Below are 18,470 nucleotides of genomic sequence, written 5' to 3'. Positions count from 1 at the left end.
CTGTCATCTGCCTGATTTATTTTTCTTTGTCTCTTTATCCTCTAGCTCTGTGCTCAGCCATTAAAATGTTCTGATTTAGGTTTCTGAGAAGCAGCATCCCCTGGAGCTGGGGTTTTGATAGCAGGAGAGCCATCCTTCTTCCCAACCTGGCCCTGGGGCCTCCTGTACTCTTGGAGACAGGGCTGGGATGTTGGCAGCACCGTTTGTTTGCTCTTTTGGGAAGTGCCGTTTAGAGGTAGACAGGAGGCAATCTGCCTGTCTCCATCCCTGCCTTTACCATGGAAAGCTGGGAAAAGCCACAAGATGGATATTTCAGAGAGGGCAAGGCTGAAAAACAGAGGGCACAAGGGACAGGAGATCAGGACCAGAGCTGGGACTTGCAGGCTCTCTGTTCAGAGCTAGCAACAAACTTCCATCTCCCTTCTCTCCTTTCAGTCCCACGCACTGCAGATTTTGGGTTCAAAATCCCCAGGTGGACAATCCCACTGCCCATTGCCAGGGTTTGGTGTGAGCAACCACAGGGTTGTGGTCATGTCAATCCTTCTGCTCCCCTGAGCTCTGGCTGAGGGCTGGTCTGGGGGCTCTGAGGGATTTTAGGCTCTGTTGGGGTCATCATGGAGTTGGAAGTGCTGAACAACGAACAGGACATGTGAGAGCAGAGGATGTGAGTGAGACATCTCCTCCCAGGTGTTTGCACTGCTCTCCCAGCCTTTAATCCAAGTGCATTTGTGCATCCTTGGGCAGCCAAAGGGAGCATTTCCAGCTCGTTCACTGCTGGCTGCAACGTCCTACATTTCGACTGGCACCTGCTACGCTCAGCAAAAGCATTCCCTACCTTGCTTTCCCATTCTTCCCATCTTTCCCATGAGGTCTCAGCGTGGGACCATGATGTCCAGGTGCAGGAGATGGTGGATCCTGCTAATGCACTCGGTTCCTTGGAGGATTTTCCCTGGAATATTTTCAGTACATGTGACAAAGCTGCTGCTCATCTCTTGGGTGCATTGATTGTTTTTTTGTTTTTTTTCTGTGAAACCAGGAAAACTTCCCAGTTTCTCAGAAGTGATTATAGGATGACTGGCTGCTATTCAGGGCACAGAAAGGATTGCGTGGACCAGGTACAGGTTAATTCCTGATGTGGAGTCACATCCTTTTCTAAACAGAGGAGCAGAGTCACATCTTTTGGGCCATGATCCAGTTTGATCCTTCCTAGCTGGAGAGGGAATAAAAGCAAAACCAGCCCCAAGTCTCTGGCATCTTGTGGTAGTCGGGAAATCATAGCAGGAAAGCTGACGTGGAAGCGAAGGGAGTGAGCTGAACATCTTTGTGTCCAGCTGGAACATGCACACAACACATTTGCTCAAACAGGAGGGTCCTGCAGGGTGGTACAACAAGGGGACAACAGCCCGGCCCTGGATCCGGTTCTTTCCATGCAGGACCTGCCAAAACATTTCCATGCAAGCTCAAGGACACCTGAGGAGCTGCCCCTGGAGAGAGAGAAGCATCCTGCAAGGCCTGGAGAAGCAGCTGTGAATGTCACGTAGGGGTGGGAGGGAGGCAGATCCATCACTCACTGCTCTCTCCTTGTCCTCTGCTGGAAAGCAGCCCTAGGTGATAATGAGAGCAGCCATCCTCCTGCTCACCTTTCCATCCCCCTTTTGTCCCACTGATACACTTCCCTCCACTTGGAAAAGTCGGCTTCAGAAAGTCCCAACCTCTGCTTACAACATTTTCACAGTGCCTTCTGTTTTCGTCTTTTTTTCCCAAGGTGATCTTGAAACCCAATGAGTTTAGGCAAGACAAGGAATTGGTTGAATCACCAGCCCTGGAGGGATTCAAAAGATGTGTAGATGTGGCACTTGGGGACAGAGTTTAGTGATAGGTTTTGCAGTTCTGTGTTATCTGTGGGACTTAAACATCTTTTTTGACCCAAACTATTCGATAATTCTATCATTTCTATTGTTCTGATACTCTGGTGCAGCAGAAAGGATCCAATGGGGCAGCTTTGCCCCAAAACATATCTTATTTATAAAATTTATTTAGAATATTACACAATTCTTATTTTATTTATAAATCTTATTTGCAATCTTACTCATAACTCCTAATCTAGGAGTTATGGCCTGGATTTCTTACACTGAAGGGGTCGCAGAAATGCTGTAAAGGTGGTTTTGGCTCTGGATAACAATAAGGAATTTAAGAGCAGAGGATGAAGACTTGGATGAATAAATTGTTGATCTGTTGTGGAAAGAGAATGAAAGGAGCTTGTAGTGAGGTGGGTGTCAGATATTTCTCCCAGGTAACAAATGACAGGACGAGAGGAAACAGCCTCAAGTTGCCCCAGCAGAGATTTAGGTGGATATTTGGAAAAAAATTCCTCATGGAAAAGGTGATAAAGCATTGGAAAAGGCTGCCCAGGGGAAGTGGTGGGAGACACCATCTCTGGGAGCGGTCAAAAATGTGTGGATGTGGCACTTGAGGACATGGTTTAGTAGTGTACATGGTGCTGGGTGATGGTTGGATTTGATGATTTTAAGGATCTTTTCCAGCCTTAACAATTTCATGATTTGATGATTCCATGGAAGCAGTCCAAGGTCATCTTCTGCAGCCACCACCATGAGCTGACCCGATGATAGCATAGCTTGCAGTGTGGCTAAATACGAGAATTATTTTCCTTTTTTCTTCTTAAAGCCGTGAAGCCAAGGGATTATAGGGAGCTGTCAGCGTTTCTGTTTCACAGGGTTCTGTAGAGGAGCTGGAAAAACTCATCCTTTTAAAGGAAAAAAAAAAAATCCATGAACAAAATGACTTCAAATATGCCTTACAGAAAAAAAAAAATAAACCAAACTGAACAAAAAACCCCCTCATAATACTTCAAGTTCTGATCGTAATTAGATGCTGTGGGAGCCATCAGATTTGTAATTATTAAACAACCACTAGAACTGGGGTAATTCAATCACAGATTGGTGGTTTGGGTTGGAAGGGTTCTTAAAGATCATTCAGTTCCAACCCCCTGCCATGGGACACCTCCCACTCCCCCAGGTTGCTCCAAGCCCCATCCAGCCTGGCCTTGGACACTTCCAGAGATGGGTCAGAAAGGAATATTCCCCTGAGTTTTGTGATCAGGGGCTTTTGTGGAACATTATGACACTCCACAGGGATTTCCACATTCGTTTCTGGTTTAGAGACCAAGGACGCAAGGCCTTTGGGTTTCTCCATTTCTCCTCTGCCTAGTCCATGGCATCACATTTTCTGTATAAAAATTCTGACGCGTTCAGGATTGCTCAGTGGAAAATTGGGTGGGACAGAGGAATCCTTCTGGGGGCTCATCCCAATGAAATATCTGTCTTTGGGACTGCCTTTGGGAAGGGACTTCGGCAGGGGAACACAAGGAAATTGGCTGTGGGCCCAGGGGCAAATTTCTCCCCCATCCCACCCTTCCTTGTGCACTGAATCATAAAACCACAAAACGGGTCTTTGGGAAAGACCCTAAAGATCACCCAGTTCCAAACCCTGCAACAGGCAGGGACACTTGGAGACCAAACCAAGTTGCTCCAATCCCCATCCAACACAACCCTGATTGCAGCAGCTCCTTGGAGATCAATCCATGCTCCCAAGTTTCTCCCTCCAGAGATGATTCCTGCATTTCAAGCCTTCATCTGGAGCAGTGGAGCAGGGCTGTAAAAGAGGGACAGTGCTCATTAATTCTCCACCACAAGCTCTGGATTTGAAAGGCAGGATCCAAACCCAGGAGGCTGATGGTGGTGGGGAGTGCTGAGCTCCCTCTCCGGCGGGATGGCCTGGCCTTGTGATGAGAATCATTAGAGCTCAGCGTCAGCTGCACTTCTGGTGCCTGAAAAGATTATCTCCAGATAATCTTCGGGGTATTTAGCCAGCCATATGCTTTATTTCAATGGTAATATCTATTTCTTTGTGCGTTTGAACATTGTTTATGTTAATTAAGGCTTCAGACTGGAGGCTGCATATGGGCTGTTTCTTCTTTTTCTTTTTCTTTTTTTTCTTTTCTTTTTTTTTTTTTTTTTTTTTTTCTGGGCCTAATTTGCAGATAGAAAGTAACCTTGTCCCCTGAAAATGCTGCAGTTCAGTTTGCTGTGCTCATGAATTCACAGCTGGGCAAAGGGCTTGCTTGGCACCTCCTTATATCTTCTCCTGTCCCTCTCTCCCACACACATAAAAAGGAAATCTCAAATATTCCTAATTTCCCACGGGTCACGAATCTTTTCTTAAATCACTGTTATCTTAATTCTGCTTCTGTCAGCTCTGAAGGAAATCACCCCAAACCAACTTGAATTAGGGGTCTCTCTCAAAAATAAAATCAAATTAATATTCCAGCTCTGGTTTCTTTTTCGTTGCACCAAGCAACTGGGTCAAGAGTATGTTTCTTCTTCCTTTTCCACATTTTTCATTTTCATTTTTTTTTCTGAAGACTTAATTTAATAATAGCTGCTGCTCTGATTACTGATCCTTTCAGACTGACAGAATATTGTTCTGTTCCGTGCCAGACCTGTGCCTGTGCTCCTGGGGTAGAGGTAAGAAAAAGGGAAACAGTCCCAAGCAAAACTTGTAAGGAAACTGAGTAATCTGAGTAGTTTAGCAGGAAGTTTTATAGTGGTTTTAGTTTGGGGTTTAAGTTCTGTAAAGAAAGCAGGAAAGTCAGCTAAGGGATGTGTGGATGTGTTTATAGACTGCTTATTCCAAATATCAGAGCTCTGAGTGCCCTCGTACAGGTCTGTATCCATGCGCATCTCCTTTGCGTGCCTCAGTTTCCTTCTCATAGAATGGGTTGGGTTGGAAGGGACCTTCAAAATCATCTCATTCCATGGGCAGGGACATCTTCCCCTATCCCTGATTGCTCTAAGCCCCATCCAGCCTGGCCTGGAACACTTCCAGGGATGGGGCAGCAACAGCTTCTCTGGGAAAACCTGTGCCAGGGCCTCCCCACCCTCACAGGGGTGAATTCCTTCCTTATGTTCAGTCTAAATCTCTCCTCTTTCAGTTTTAAATCATTCCCTTTGCCCTGTCACTCCATTCCTTCATTCAAATTCCCTCTCCAGCTCTCCTGGAAGGGGCTCTGAGGTCTCCCTGGAGTCTTCTCTTCTCCAGGCTGGACAATCCCAGCTCTCCCAGCTCAGAGCAGAGGGCTCCAGCCCCTGGATCAGCTCCATGGCTTCGTCTGGACTTATTCCATATCTTTCCTGTGCTGAGGATGCCAGAAGTGAATTCAGCACTCCAGGTCAGGTCTCACCAGAGTGGAGGGAGAGAATTCTCTCCCTTGCCCTGCCCACGCCATGGGGATTCAGCCCAGGAGCCCAGGACACTTTTGGCTTTCTTAGCTTTGAGCTAAATAAGGTTGATGGTGCTTGATTTCCTTAAATGAATGTAGGGAAGTTGCTGTGCCATCCTTTATTTCATTGGAACTTCAGATTTCATTTTGAGCCACATGGATTTACCAAACTTGTGCTACATTTCAAATCCAGAGGCTCAGAAGTGCAGGATTTTTCCAGGAGGTTTGGTTTTGCTCCAGTAAGCCTTACACAGCCTTGCTGGATGTGTGAGATGTCTCTCAGGATTTTCAGCAGCATAACTGAGAGCTCAGCCTGTCTTTGAACCAGTGGATTGATCACAGAAAGGGAAAATTATCTCTTGGATAACAGAATGACCCCTGTGAAAGAATTTTGCTGGTTTTATTTAGTTCTTAGGAAGGTCTCAACTAAGCAAAGCATGATCACTGCTTTGGTACTGAGGGTGTCCAAAATATTCCAAGCAGCTGCAGTGTTAAAGATTGATTTAAACCCATATTTAGCTTAGTCTTTAATGAATTTCAGCATTTACCTCTCTGGCATGAGATCCTTTGTAACTGCTTTAGCAGCCAATCAAAGATTTATTTTATTTTATTTTTAATCAGCCTATTTCTTTCCAAAGCTGCAAATCTTTTCATGTCCCTTTCTCTTAGGAACCATCCACACTTTAATTCAGCCCCGAGGTCCTGCACAAACAGTGACTCTGGCACACTTTTTGCAGAAATATGTTTGCAGGGTTTGCTTGGGTTTTTTTGGTTTTTTTGTTTGTTTTTTGGGTTTTTTTTTTTGTGTCCCGGGCTATTGTGCAGAGTCAAAGTGTCTGAAAGGCGCTTTGGGGCAGTCTTTGGCTGGAAATGAAAATTGCTTTTGGGAATCCCACAAAAAGGATTAACTTTGACTTCATCTCTGGTTTGTTCTCCAAATTAATAATCAATCTGCCAGCGGGACCCGTGCCAAGCACTCGCCTTGCTGGAGAAGGGGAGAATGGCCCATGTGAGACAAGAACAGTCAGAGAACCACGGAGTTGTTTGGGTTGGAGAAAACATCTGGAGATTCCTTGTGCTTCTCAGATCTCAAATATCTCCCCCAATTTTAAAAACTCTCTCTACTCCATGGCTCTTCCCACAACAAAAGCTCTCCATTTGTGCAAATTCCTGTCCGGAGCTGCATTTCTGTTTGAGAAAGTCCTTACGCATGTGCTTAGCTCCTGTTTAAATCTACATGACAGTGCTTAATTGCTTTTTCCCATCAAGTGCTCAAATAATGTTCAGAGTCATGTTGTAACATATGGTGAGACATTTTTTCCTGTGCAGCATCACTGGAATTACACCGGAGATAAATCTGACCACAGACGTTAGAGACAGAACCAACTTGTCAGGTTCCCTGCGTACCTCCCAATGCAACGTTTGTTACGCCAGTCTGGTTTGGGAATTTCCACAATTCCTTTTTGACTGGGTTGTAATCACTCTGACTACACTCTCCTCTAATATTCTGCCCACGTTTTCCCTTTAGTAGAGTTTCCTCTTTCTTGCCTCCACTCTGGAGACCGCCTGGAAATAATTCTGCTCCCTTAGTAGCGTACCTGGATTCAATATTTGTGAAGAACTCAAATTCTGCTCTTTTCTCTTTGCCTCTGAGCTTTGAGCACTGATTTCCCAGCACAAACCCAGTGTATTCTTTGGCAGAATCAAAGGCTTTTCTAGTGCTTTACAAACGAAACCTGAACTCACAGGCAGGCACACACGAACACACAAATGTTCCTCCCCTTATGAACCTGTTCATTAATAGCCCATTGTCTTCCAGAGCTTTTCATCAGGCCCACAGTAAATGAATTTTGCATGCAAATGTGAAACATTCCCTTTTTCAATCTATCTGCTTTGTAATTTGAACTCCTGCCAGTGAAATAATCTTTATATGGCAAAATCCAGTGACTGAATTTTGAAATTTTGAGTTTAGGATTTCAAGGCTGCACTGAACTATGAGGCTTTTGGTAACACTTGATGGTTGAACCAAACAATATCTGGGCAGGTATCTGCAACCAGCAAGACCCAAACTCCCTCAGATGTGTTTCCCTGGACCTTGGAGAAACCCCATGAGATCTCTTTTAGTGGTACTGAGTATGGGATCTGCAGCAGGTGATGCTGGACAGGCTCAAACAGTCACAAACCATGAATGGGACAACCCAAAATCACAAGGAATTATTGTGAGACCTCACCTGGAACAACAAATCCAACTCTGGGACCTCCAACATCAGAAGGATGTGGAGCTGCTGGATGAGTCCTGAGGAGGCCACAGGGTTGCTCCAAGGGCTGGAGCCCCTCTGCTCTGGAGCCAGGATGAGAGAGCTGGGGTGTTCACCTGAAGAAGAGAAGGCTCCAGGGAGACCTCAGAGCCCCTTCCAGTGCCTGAAGGGGCTCCAGGAGAGCTAGAGAGGGACTTTGGGCAAGGGAACAGAGAGACAGGACAAGGAGGAATGATTTAAAACTGAAAGAAGTGATATTCAGACCAGATAAAAGGAAGAAATTCACCCCTGTGGGGGTAGCAAGGCCCTGGCATAGGTTGCCCAGAGAAGCTGCCCCATTCCTGGAATTATCCAAGGCCAGGCTGGACGGGGCTTGGAGCACCCTGGGATAGTGGAAGGTGTCCCTGCCCATGGCAGGGGATTGGAATGAGATGATCTTTAAGACCCCTTCCAACCCAAACCATTCCAGGATTCTACATCCACACTGGGAATCCGTGAGAAGAGGCTCATGGCTCTTCTGCCACGTCCTTCTACCTCCAAATAGGTTTTCCCAACCCATCTCCAAGCTCCATCCCCAAAGGTGCAGAGGTTTTTTTATCCAACGGGTGGCAGGGCAATGAGAAGATGTAATTAGGGAGGTTTGCAACGAGGAAAGAAAGGATGAAAGAAAAGTTCTTCTTCTGAGGAGATTAAAACCAGAGGAATGGACATGCTCTTTGGAGCATTTGAGTGGTTTAATGACTGGTAATGACTAATTAATTAATAATCACTGGTAATAATGAGGGCCAGATTTTCATTTTTCCATTAAATGGTGTAGCTGGACTTATTCTGAGGTGATTTACACCAAGTTCCTGACTCAGCACATCCCCATCACCCATCCTTTACGTGATTTATAGCAGCTTTTAAAGCAAGAACCGGATGGCTTTAATCCAATTGCTTTCTTTGAGTCCAACAGGATAAATAAGCAGGCACCAGACCAGGTCTTTGAAGAGCAAAAGGTGGTTATTTTAATTTTTAATTTTTTTCCTTGCCTCAATACTGCTGTGCACTTTCTGTGTGCATCTAGAAATGGATTTCAGGCTGTGCCAAGTATGGCTTTGGCCCTGGATAGATTTTATCCTGATACTGCATTCAGTGCTGTTCTGTCAGCTTTTCTGCCATGGGAGTGTGAGACCAGGCACAGCAGCTGGGGAGTGTTATTTGTTTTCTGATACTTTCCCTGGGGTTTCCTGTTCTTGTTGGTTTTCTGATTTATTTTCCTTGGTTTTTTTTTTTTTTCTTTCCTTTTGGATGAGTTTACTTCTGTTGATGTATGGCCCAGATCTGTCCTAGTCTACTTTGAAAGCTGGTAAATGAGTAAAGCTGGACTTTGGCATTGGAAGTGATGTGAGGACAAATGTATTCCCACATCTGAAGAGAGTTCTGGTTCCTTGGGGCAGGGGGTGTCTGTGTGTGGCAATGTACACAAATCTGATGCTCTAAAAATGGGAGATTTAAGCATTTCCATTTGCTGGGAAAGGCTGCTTGAACAGAAAAAAAGCTGAGGATAGAGTTAAGGATGAAAGGACAGGCTGGAAGGCCTGGGGTTGTTTAGTCTGGAGAAGAGGAGGCTCCAGGGACATCTCAGAGCCCTTTCCAGTGCCCAAAGGAGCTCCAAGGGAGCTGGAGAGGGACTTTGGACAGGGGCTGGGGTGACAGGACACAGGGAATGGCTTTAAACTTCCAGAGAGCAGGGTGAGATGGGGTATTGGGAAGAAATTCTTCCCTGTGAGAGGAGAGAGGTGCTGACACAAGTTTTCCAGAGAAATTGTGGGTGCCTCATCCATGGAAGTGTCCAAGGCGAGGTTGGATGGGACACTGAGCAGTCTGGTCGAGTGGGAGGTGTCCCTGCCCATGGCAGGAGGTTGGCAAAAAAAATCTTTATTAAAGTCCCTTATAAAACCCGTCTATGATTCCAAAATTCTATCATGAGGAGCCTTTTAAAAGCACTTTTCTAGATATCCTCAATCCCATAAATGAAAAAGATAAACAGAGCACTAAAAAACCCTCAGCTAACAAAAAATCCCCACCACAAGCTAAATGCACCCATATCCACAAAACCCCCCCACAATAGTCTGTTATAGAGGGAAAGTAAAAGCTGTTGTGGAAATCTGGACAAAGGATAAACTGACAGCAAGCAATGCAAATTAAAAGCTTGAAAAATACAAGAGGGGAAAAAAACAAAAAGGAAAGGTATAAGAATTTTATTCTTCAGAACAGGAAAGATTCATAAAACGCAAAATTTAGAGTCTACTAAACCCATAATAAATCCTGATGGTATTGGTTTGTTACTAGCTCGAAATGACAGATTTATTTACAATAATGCAGGAATTTCAATAAATGCCTGTATTCTGTAATTGGAAGAGAGCCTGGTTCCTTAATCCACATCCCAGCCTAATGATATACTTTTCATTACACCAGCAGCTGGAAAACGTGCTGCACATCATCCAGCAAAGTGAGATGTGGGCGCAAGTAACAAGACAAAGCAATTTGGAAGGCAAGGATTTTAAAAGAGTGGGTTAAGACCAATTTGGGATCACTGCTCTTTAGGAAAAGGAAGGCGGAAGAGTTCTCCAGATCTGGAGAGAGGAGCAAGTGTGTGTAAGCACAGCAGCCTCACATCTGTCGTGGGCACAATATCCATCTGAAACAGGATCCAAAAATTTAAGGATTGTGGGTAATATTATGATTATAATTGAATAATAGCATGCTCATTAAAACAGAGGCATTAATAGCAATCAACTTATGGAAAATAGATTTTGTCAAGCTAAATTAATACTTTCTAGGAGAATACAGAACCAGTTGTTGGAGTCTGGGAATTTGTCATTATTTGTACACATCATAAATAAGTCATTTTTCTCGGTGACAGTGGATAAACAAAACAACTCAATAATGCAGATCTTGGAAACAGGAGCAGGACATAGAGGGGAGAACACAGAATTCAGATTTCCCACGAGACTGCTCTTAGATCTCCTGGTCCTTTCCGATGAGGGTGTTGGGGAATGTCAGAAGGTGCATGAAAGAAAGAACAATGCCAGCGTCTGAAAATCTCTCTGAAAGTCTCCGAGAGATGATGTGACAGCTCAGAGAAAACCATGTGAAGAGCTGCTGATCCAGAGAAGACATTTATATCCCATGAGATGGATGGACGGAGAACCACGGGATCACAGAATGGTTTGGGTTGGAAGGGACCTTAAAGATTATTTAGTTCCAGCCCCCTGCCATGGGCAGGGACACCATCCACTAGACCAGGTTGCTCCGAATCCCATCCAGCCCGGCCTTGGACACTCTCAGGAATGGGATGTTCAGATATTTAGTAGGGTCCAGACATTTAGAAAGCTCTGGATGAGCACCAGGGGAAAAAAAAAAAAAAAAGAAAAAAAAAAAAAGAAGAAGAAAAAGGTTTTGTGTATTGCCTACAACTTCTACAGTAAAATTAATTTGTTTTTAACTATGAACAGTGCTCCAACCCAAACCAGAAATAATTCAGGAAGGCTCAGGGTCACATGTTGAACAGGGTCTGAGCAGCCAGTGACAGCAGGATGTGCTGGTGCTCTGTCACCCAGGCCACGGTGACACAGGGAGGTGCAGGGAGGCTCGGAATCGTCGCGTTAGGAGCAGGTCAGAGCCTGCACCGAGTCAAGACCTGCAAAGAACTTGTGTGTGACTCAGGGCAGGTCTCTGGAGCCAGCAGCACAGAGCTGTCCGGGCCATCTGTGATGCACCCAAGGCTGCTGAGCAGCTTGACTCCATCTGGAGCTGCCGTGGGCTCGCGTCTGGCGTTGCTGCCGAGGTCCCCTCCTCTGAGGATGGTCAGCTGTGGGCATGGGACATCTTTCCCCACGTCCCTTCAGTGAAGGCAGATGGCTCTTTTGCTCTGCCTCCACATCCTGTCTCGGGTTCCTGGGAAGCCCAGGTTATGCACAGGGATGCTGATCTTCTCCCCATCTACTGAATTTCTGCACTTGCTCTCCGCATCTGCGCTCCCTGCGTGACCATATCCCATGAGATAGGACTGGATAAGACACAGAAGCAATGGGTGGAAAATGACTGCAGTTTTTGGGTCCCCACTGTCCCAGCATGTGAGGCTGAGCAGGAGATTCCCCTTTTCCCTGGCTTGGCCCCTTGTGCTCACACAGAGATGGGGCTGCAATCATTTTTCCTCATGAAACCACCCCACCTGTGGGATGAAGACCAGGGAGACATCCCCATCTATGGCCCCTTCCCTATTCTGCTGCTTTTTTCCATCCTGAAAAGATGCCGGGACAAAGAAGGGATCTGTCCCTTTGATGTCTTCAGGTCCCTCTGGCCATGAGGGAGGAACATCCCTGCCATGCCCAGAGCTCTGAGAATGTGGGAAAGGGATGAGGAGGGTCCTGGGCTGGCCTTTGGAGAAGGAATATGGGAGGGGTGAAGCTGTGATTTGGGGTTCCTGCGGCTGGGGGAGGTCTATACACATCCATTTGGGGTGTGGAGCAGGAGGTTGGGGTGTATGGGGTGAGAGATGTGGCTGTGGGGGGAGTCAGGTATTTTAGGTCTGTAGTGTTATATCCATAAATGGGATATGTGGGACAGGGCTGTAGGGATGGGGAAGTGTGTTCAGATTGTGTAGGGGCTGGGCTGTAGGATTATTTAGCCATATGTCCCACATGTGGATCAATATGGTGGGTGTCACAGGGCTATAGGGTTGTGCAGCACATGTTGGGTGGGAAGTTGTGCATGGGTATATGGGATAAATGGGGCAGAGCTGTAGGGTTAAGGGTGTGTATATGGAACAAGTGGGACAGGGGTATAAGCTTAAGGAAATGTATATGTGATATGTGGGACTGGGCATAGGGCTAAGAAGGTGTATATGGGATAAGTGGGAAAGGGCTATAGGGCTAAGAAGGTATATATGCGGCACGTAGGGCAGGGTTGTAGGGTTAAGGTGTATGTGGGATAAGAAAGACAGGGTTATAGGGGCAAAAGGGTGTATATGGGATATGTGGGAAAGAGCTATGGGGTCAGGAAGGTGTATATGGGATATGTGGGACAGGGCTATAGGGTTAGAGAGGTGTGTATGGGATATGTGGGAAAGAGTTATAGCGTCAGGAAGGTGTATATGGGACATGTGGGACAGGGCTATATGGTTAGAGAGGTGTGTATGGGATAGATGGGAAAGATCTATAGGGTTAGGGGGTGTATATGGGATATGTGGGGCAGGGCTTTAGGGTTAGGGACGTGTGTATGGCGATCGTGAGACCGGGCAAGCCCGGGAGCTGCAGGGGGCCGTCCCCATGTGCGGGGGGTGATGGAGGGGTCACAGCGGGGCGGGGGACCCGGAGACGGTCCCGCACCAGGACCAGGATGGAGACGCAGGTCCGGTGGGGGGTTGGTGGGATGGGGGCGGCGGGGGGCGCGGTGCCCGCTCCCCGCCCGCCCTGACGGCCGCTCTCCCTCTCTCCCCGCTCCGCCGCCCCGTCCCTCCCTCCCTGCTCTCCTCCCTCCAGCAGAGCCTCCGCCTCCGCCTCTCCGCCCGGCGCCTGGTCCTGGCGCGGCTGCCGAACGGTCCCGCTCGACGCCTCCCGGACCAAGTGCCTGTGTGACCGGCTCTCCGCCTTCGCCATCTTAGCCCAGCTCAGCCCCGACATGGTGAGTCCCGCCGGCGGCACCGCGGAGGGAGGAGCGGAGGGGCCGGGGAGGTGTGGGGACACACGGGGGACAGGGCGGAATAGAGCGGGAGGGAAGGGGACGCTCCCGGGATGCAGCGGAGCATCCCCGGCTCTCGACTCTCGGGTACCGCGGAGGCGCGGCGGGGACAGCCCCGAGCGCGGCTGCCGCTGCTGCTGCTGCAGTCCGGTGTCACCGGGGCCGTGGCGACAACAGCGTGAGGCTTTGCATAACCCTCCCCCTTCCTTCTTCCCCGCCGTCCTTCCTCTCCCCTTCCCCCCCGACCCTGAGCGCAGCTTTGGGGACACACGCGCACGGACATCGGGGCTGCTCCCCTCGTCCTCCCCATCTATCCTTCCATCCCTGCGCTGGTTCTCGGGACGTGAGCCCCGCTAAACGTGGGCAGCCGCCGGCCCCCACAGGCGTCTTGGCTCCCGTGGGCTCCCCCACGCGCGGAATCTTCGCACGTGGGTTATTTTGGGGGGGGCGGAATCGCCCCGCTCCGCCTCCCTCCCCGCGTGTCTCCATCCCCGCCTCGCCGTCCTTCCCGCCGCCCCACGCAGTTTTTGGGGGTGTGTGTGCGTGTGTGTGTGTGTGTGCGTGTGTGTATGTGTGTGGCGGGGGGGTTCCCACTCCGGAATCGGGGAGCGTGGAGGGGAGGAGTTGTGAAGTTTTTTTGGCCGCTTGTCGGGGACACGAAGTCGGTGCCGCGTCTCGGACGGAGCCTCCGGGAAAGAGAAAAAAAAAAAAAAAAAAAGCGAGATTCCTAGAAATTATCGCTGGGCGGCTGCACCCTGAGTCAGAGCACGGGGAGGGTGCCAGGGCATTAAAGACGGCACTGGGGTGGTCAAAAGACGCTTCGCAGGCTCCTCTCTTCCACCTTGTGCTTTTGAATTTGTTTTCCTTTTTTTTTCTTTCTTTCTTTTTTTTTTTTTTTAAGTAGTTCATCCCTTTTTGGACAGTTCCCAGGTTCACAGAGCAAAGCCACCCCCTCCTCCACCTAAAGCTTCTCCATCTGCCTGGGCACTGGGAGTTACTGGGCCCTTGCAATTATTTACTAATTATGGCTTGCTTGTTAAATGCTGGCTTAATTCGGCAAAAGAGGAGGGGAAAGGAAGAAAGGAAGGGGTGAGCATGGTAAAGGGAGAGGGGGGATCACATTTTCCAAGATGAAGGTTTGGTTTATTATTAGAAACACTAATGTATTTGGTCCACTAGTTACCATGGAAACAACATCTGCACTGAAGTGGTTTTAAAGACACAGTGTTGGTTGTGTTTGCCCGGGCCCCGAGCAGGCCCAGCCACCACAGGGCTGAGAAATGGGCTCTGGGGTGTTGGGCAGAGCAGCTTTTGGGATCCTCTGGACAGAGGCACCAACTCTGTGGTCTCAGGTAGAGATATTCTGGTTGAAGGATGCTCGGAGGTAGGACTGGGAGTGTGTTCCCGCTTGGAAGCAGCTGGCTGCATCAATCCTGGCATCCCTGCACCCATCTTCTTCCATGGGTTGTTGTTTCCTTGTCCTGCCACCAAAAACGGAGCGGGCAGGGAAGCAGCTGCTGGGCTGGTGCTCTCCAGGAGTATTTCCAGCCTTCTTGAGGTGGACAGGGTGATCTCAGGTGAGCCAGGTGGGATTTATCACCTGCCCTGGGAGCCTGCAGAGCTGTGACCTACCTGCCAGCAGCAGGGCTTCACCCTTCACCCCAAGCTCCAGCAGCTTTAGGGCCTGGATCTAGAGGTTGTGATTGATGAGTGAGCCTTGCCCTGCATGGGAAGGACTCTGAGATAGCCTGACAAAGTTTTGGGAGGTTGCATGGCTGGGGAAAGGTTTCTGCTGCAGGGAAGCTTCTAAGGCAAAGCCTGGAATGAAGGGAGCCCAGATGTGCAGCTGAGCTGCAGGTCCCCTGCTGATCCATCTTCTGGAAGTGGGCAGAGGATCAGGCAGTGTGGGAAAAGCAAAGGGAATTTTCACCTTGGCTGAAGCAGAAGTTTCTCTTATGTAGATTTTATGTTCACACGCTGTTTGGTATTATTTAATTAAGCAACCTGGGGAAAAAATGGTTAATTTGATGTGGCCAGATGCTGCTGCTCCCTCAGCTTCAGGTGTTTGGGTGTTGTCTGGATAACACAGGGTGGGTGTCAGCCCTTTATCATCCCTGCAAGTATTTTTGCATTTGAGAGTGGGCTTGGCTGCAGGAGGATACAGCTTCCTTCCCCCAGGCATGTTTTATTATATCTGCAACTATACTTACAGCTGCTCCTTTGGGGTTTAGGCCTAAAGTTGCTTCTTTTGCCCTCTTTTCAACTGCTCTGGCTGCTGTTTGGGTTATGTTTCCCCAAGTCATTTTTTCCTGACCTCGAATCCACTCATGAGCATCAGGATGAGTCCTTTGGATGTGCTGGGGGGAGAACTGGGGCTTGGATATCTCCTGAGTCCCTCCAGCTAAGCCAATCCAAGGGTTTGATGATGATGGGGAGCACCAGTGAGGCTGAACCAGCTGGGACCCATCTCCTGCCTGTGCCTGCCCTGTGAGCTTGCAGGGCTGTGCTCATCCAGCTCCTCATTCCCTCACTCTCCTCCCCAAATCTCATTCTGAACAAGCCCACGTTGCCTCCCGTCCCCAGAGGTGGCATCTCGTCATCGTTGGTGTCTGCGGTGGTGACATTTATGGTGCAGTTTTTCATGTGCCTTTGGAGCTCTCAGGACAAGAAGCTCCGTCCGCCTGTGTCATTAATATTATTTATTGCTATAAATCTCCCTTCTGGAGCCTTTGGCCCTGGCAGCTTGAAATATTTGTAACCCTGGTATGGGCACAGCTCCTTTGCAGTGAAAAAAAGGCTTTTGGGATGACTGTTGCTGCTGATTCGGACCGGCCAAGGACAGTTTGCCTGGGCTGGGACCTGAGAGTTGCTCGTGTGGTGGAGAAAGGAAGAAGTTTTCCTTGATTTCAGTGGAGCTGGAGGCTGAAAGTGCTGTGTTTCGAATCAGTTTGGGAGACAGACATCCCTAAACCGTGATGGAGCTGTTCGGATCCAGCTCAAAAGCTGGAGTTCGGATTTGTGTTTGATTTCCCCTGCTATTTCCACTTGACAGAGGCAGCCTCATGCCCTGCTTTGGCACCGCTGCTGTTTGACCATCATGAAAGATTAAAACCTTTTAAATTAAGGAACATTCACAAGCATTTTGGGACTGTCTTTTTGTTTTAGCTTTATACCCTGCCTGTCTCGGAAGGGCGATGCCTGTGGTGCTACACCTGCACAGTAGCAGTGCTAACAGAGAATGAGGGCAAAGGGAAACCACAGAGCTGCATGTGAGGCTTGTGGTGGCGGGTTTTTTCCAATGTATTTTGGCAGTTTTTGGAGGTGGGAAGTAAGCCTGAGGTTGAGCAGCAAAGCCTTCCACTCTTTGGTTGTCTCAGCTGAGTTTGGCTCATGTTTTCTTTGCTGCCTTCCACCTTGTGCTTGGCCTTTGTAAAGTCAATCGAGCTTTAAAGCTTAGCTCAGTACAGCTTGGATGGGGTTTTGGGAAAGCTGTGGAACGTGTCTCTGTCCATGGCAGGGCATTGGAATTGGATGATCTTTAAGGTCCCTTCCAACCCCAACTGATGGTTCTGTGGTTTGTGCAGCCCTTAGGGCTGGAGTAAAACTCCACACATAAATCTTGTTGTCTCTCCCCCTCCTTACTGGTCCTGCCTGCAGACAGCTGAGCAGAGAGAGGCATCTGAGCTGTCCTCTCATTTCTGGGCTTGTTGAAGATCAGGAGCTGGTGTCAAGAACTTGTAGGGGTGCTGAGTTTGTTATGCCTGCGCCAAATTTTTGGGACATCTGACCTCTGTGTTGGCATTTTATGACAGGCAAAACCAGCAGCTGTAGAGTTTTGTGGGGTTTATTGTAGCAGAGCTGGCCTGGGTGAGTGCTGGCCAGGCAGATGAGCATCCACAGTGAGCACACCTGTGAGACGAGAGGAAACGGCCGCAGGTTGTGCCAGTAGGGGTTTAGATTGGATATTAGGAAAAAAAATCTTCATGGAAAGGGTTGTCAACCATTGGAACAGGCTGCCCAATGAAGCAGTGGACTCCCCATCCCTGGAAGTGTTCAAGAAATGTGTGGCTGTGGCACTTGGGTGCTGAATTGATGGTTGGACTTGATGGTCTCAGAGATATTTTCCCACCATAATGATTCCAGGATTTGTATCCCAGGATGTTGCAAGAGGTTTTGTTCAGTGTTACCTCCAGTTTGCAAGAATAGGAAGCACCTTTCCTGGTGTGCTTCCTACTCATGGGGATAGAGCTCCTCTCTCAGCTCACAACATTTCCTTTTTTGTCCCTGAAACTTTCCCATTTTGGGATGGAGGGGACCTTCAGAGATCTGGTTGTGCCCTGAGGATCTTCCCCCTGAAAAGATTGTCCTGTGCTACAGGAGCTCTCTGTACTTCATGGACAGTGCACACACACACAAGGTAGGTTATTTTAAGCTCCTAAAATTCTGTAGGGCCTCTCTTGCACAGGGAGGAGATCCAGGTTTCCCTGCAGCAAAAAATTAAAAAAAAAAAAATTGGTGTTATGAATCAAACATTTTGTAAGGGTGTAGCAATTCTGACAACATTTTGATGGAAGATTATAGCAGTTTAATTTAGATAAGAGTAGAGAACTTCATTTGGAGGTGAACATTTTAACAGTTATATTCTTCCATCACGTGTCACGTGAAATTTGGAGTCTGGATAGGAACAAAGCCTTTTGCATACCTTGAGAACTGACAGTTCTCATGTTCACAGCAGTTTCCAGGCTTGGTTAATACTGGTGCTGCTTTTTCTGCAATTCAGAAGTTGGACTTTCCTGAGGAAGGGAAGTTTTCGGTTTTGCCAGGCTCAAAGTCTTTGAGACATCAAACTGTGGTCAGGTTTTTAGGAGTTTAACGGTTTAGGGGAAAGTTTGGTGTATTTGGGTGTGTTGTTGAGGCAACTGCCGGAGATTTTCTGTGCCTGTCAGTGAAATTGTGACCTTGAGCTATACACTTCCCTGCTTTGTGCCTCCCTTTCTCCAGCTGCAGCACCCTTGCAGGTGACATCCCGGGCTCTGTGCATCCACATTTGCACAGTGCCCCGAGCCTGAAGGGTGCTCCAGGAAGCACCAAGTGCTGTCATTTCCCTGACAGAGCATTAGGAGCCTCCTCTTGCCCGCTTGGCAGGAGCTGTGCCAGGGTGAACATTGCTGAGCCACGAACATTTG

The 18,470-nt window shown here is 48.2% G+C and overlaps 1 protein-coding gene across 5 annotated transcripts in view; it reads left to right on the top strand.

The window, feature by feature from the left end:
• The window catches only part of ADGRB1 (adhesion G protein-coupled receptor B1), a 288,143-nt gene that overhangs the window by 186,396 nt on the left and 83,277 nt on the right, over positions 1-18,470 (top strand). For 4 of the 5 annotated variants that reach the window (XM_066175218.1, XM_066175211.1, XM_066175193.1 and 1 more), the window contains exon 18: positions 13,086-13,227. In XM_066175218.1, coding sequence (XP_066031315.1) covers positions 13,086-13,227 — 142 coding nt within the window. The remainder of the gene's footprint in view (positions 1-13,085; positions 13,228-18,470) is intronic. The other variant, XM_066175225.1, reaches the window with a different exon arrangement.

The sequence above is a fragment of the Chamaea fasciata genome, unplaced genomic scaffold (genome assembly GCF_029207755.1).
Source record: "Chamaea fasciata isolate MVZ Bird 193981 ecotype frontalis unplaced genomic scaffold, bChaFas1.0.hap1 SCAF_1, whole genome shotgun sequence".
In the NCBI taxonomy this organism is placed as follows: domain Eukaryota; kingdom Metazoa; phylum Chordata; class Aves; order Passeriformes; family Sylviidae; genus Chamaea; species Chamaea fasciata.
The sequence above is the reverse complement of the archived record's forward strand: the minus strand, read 5'-3'. Positions and strand labels throughout refer to the sequence as shown.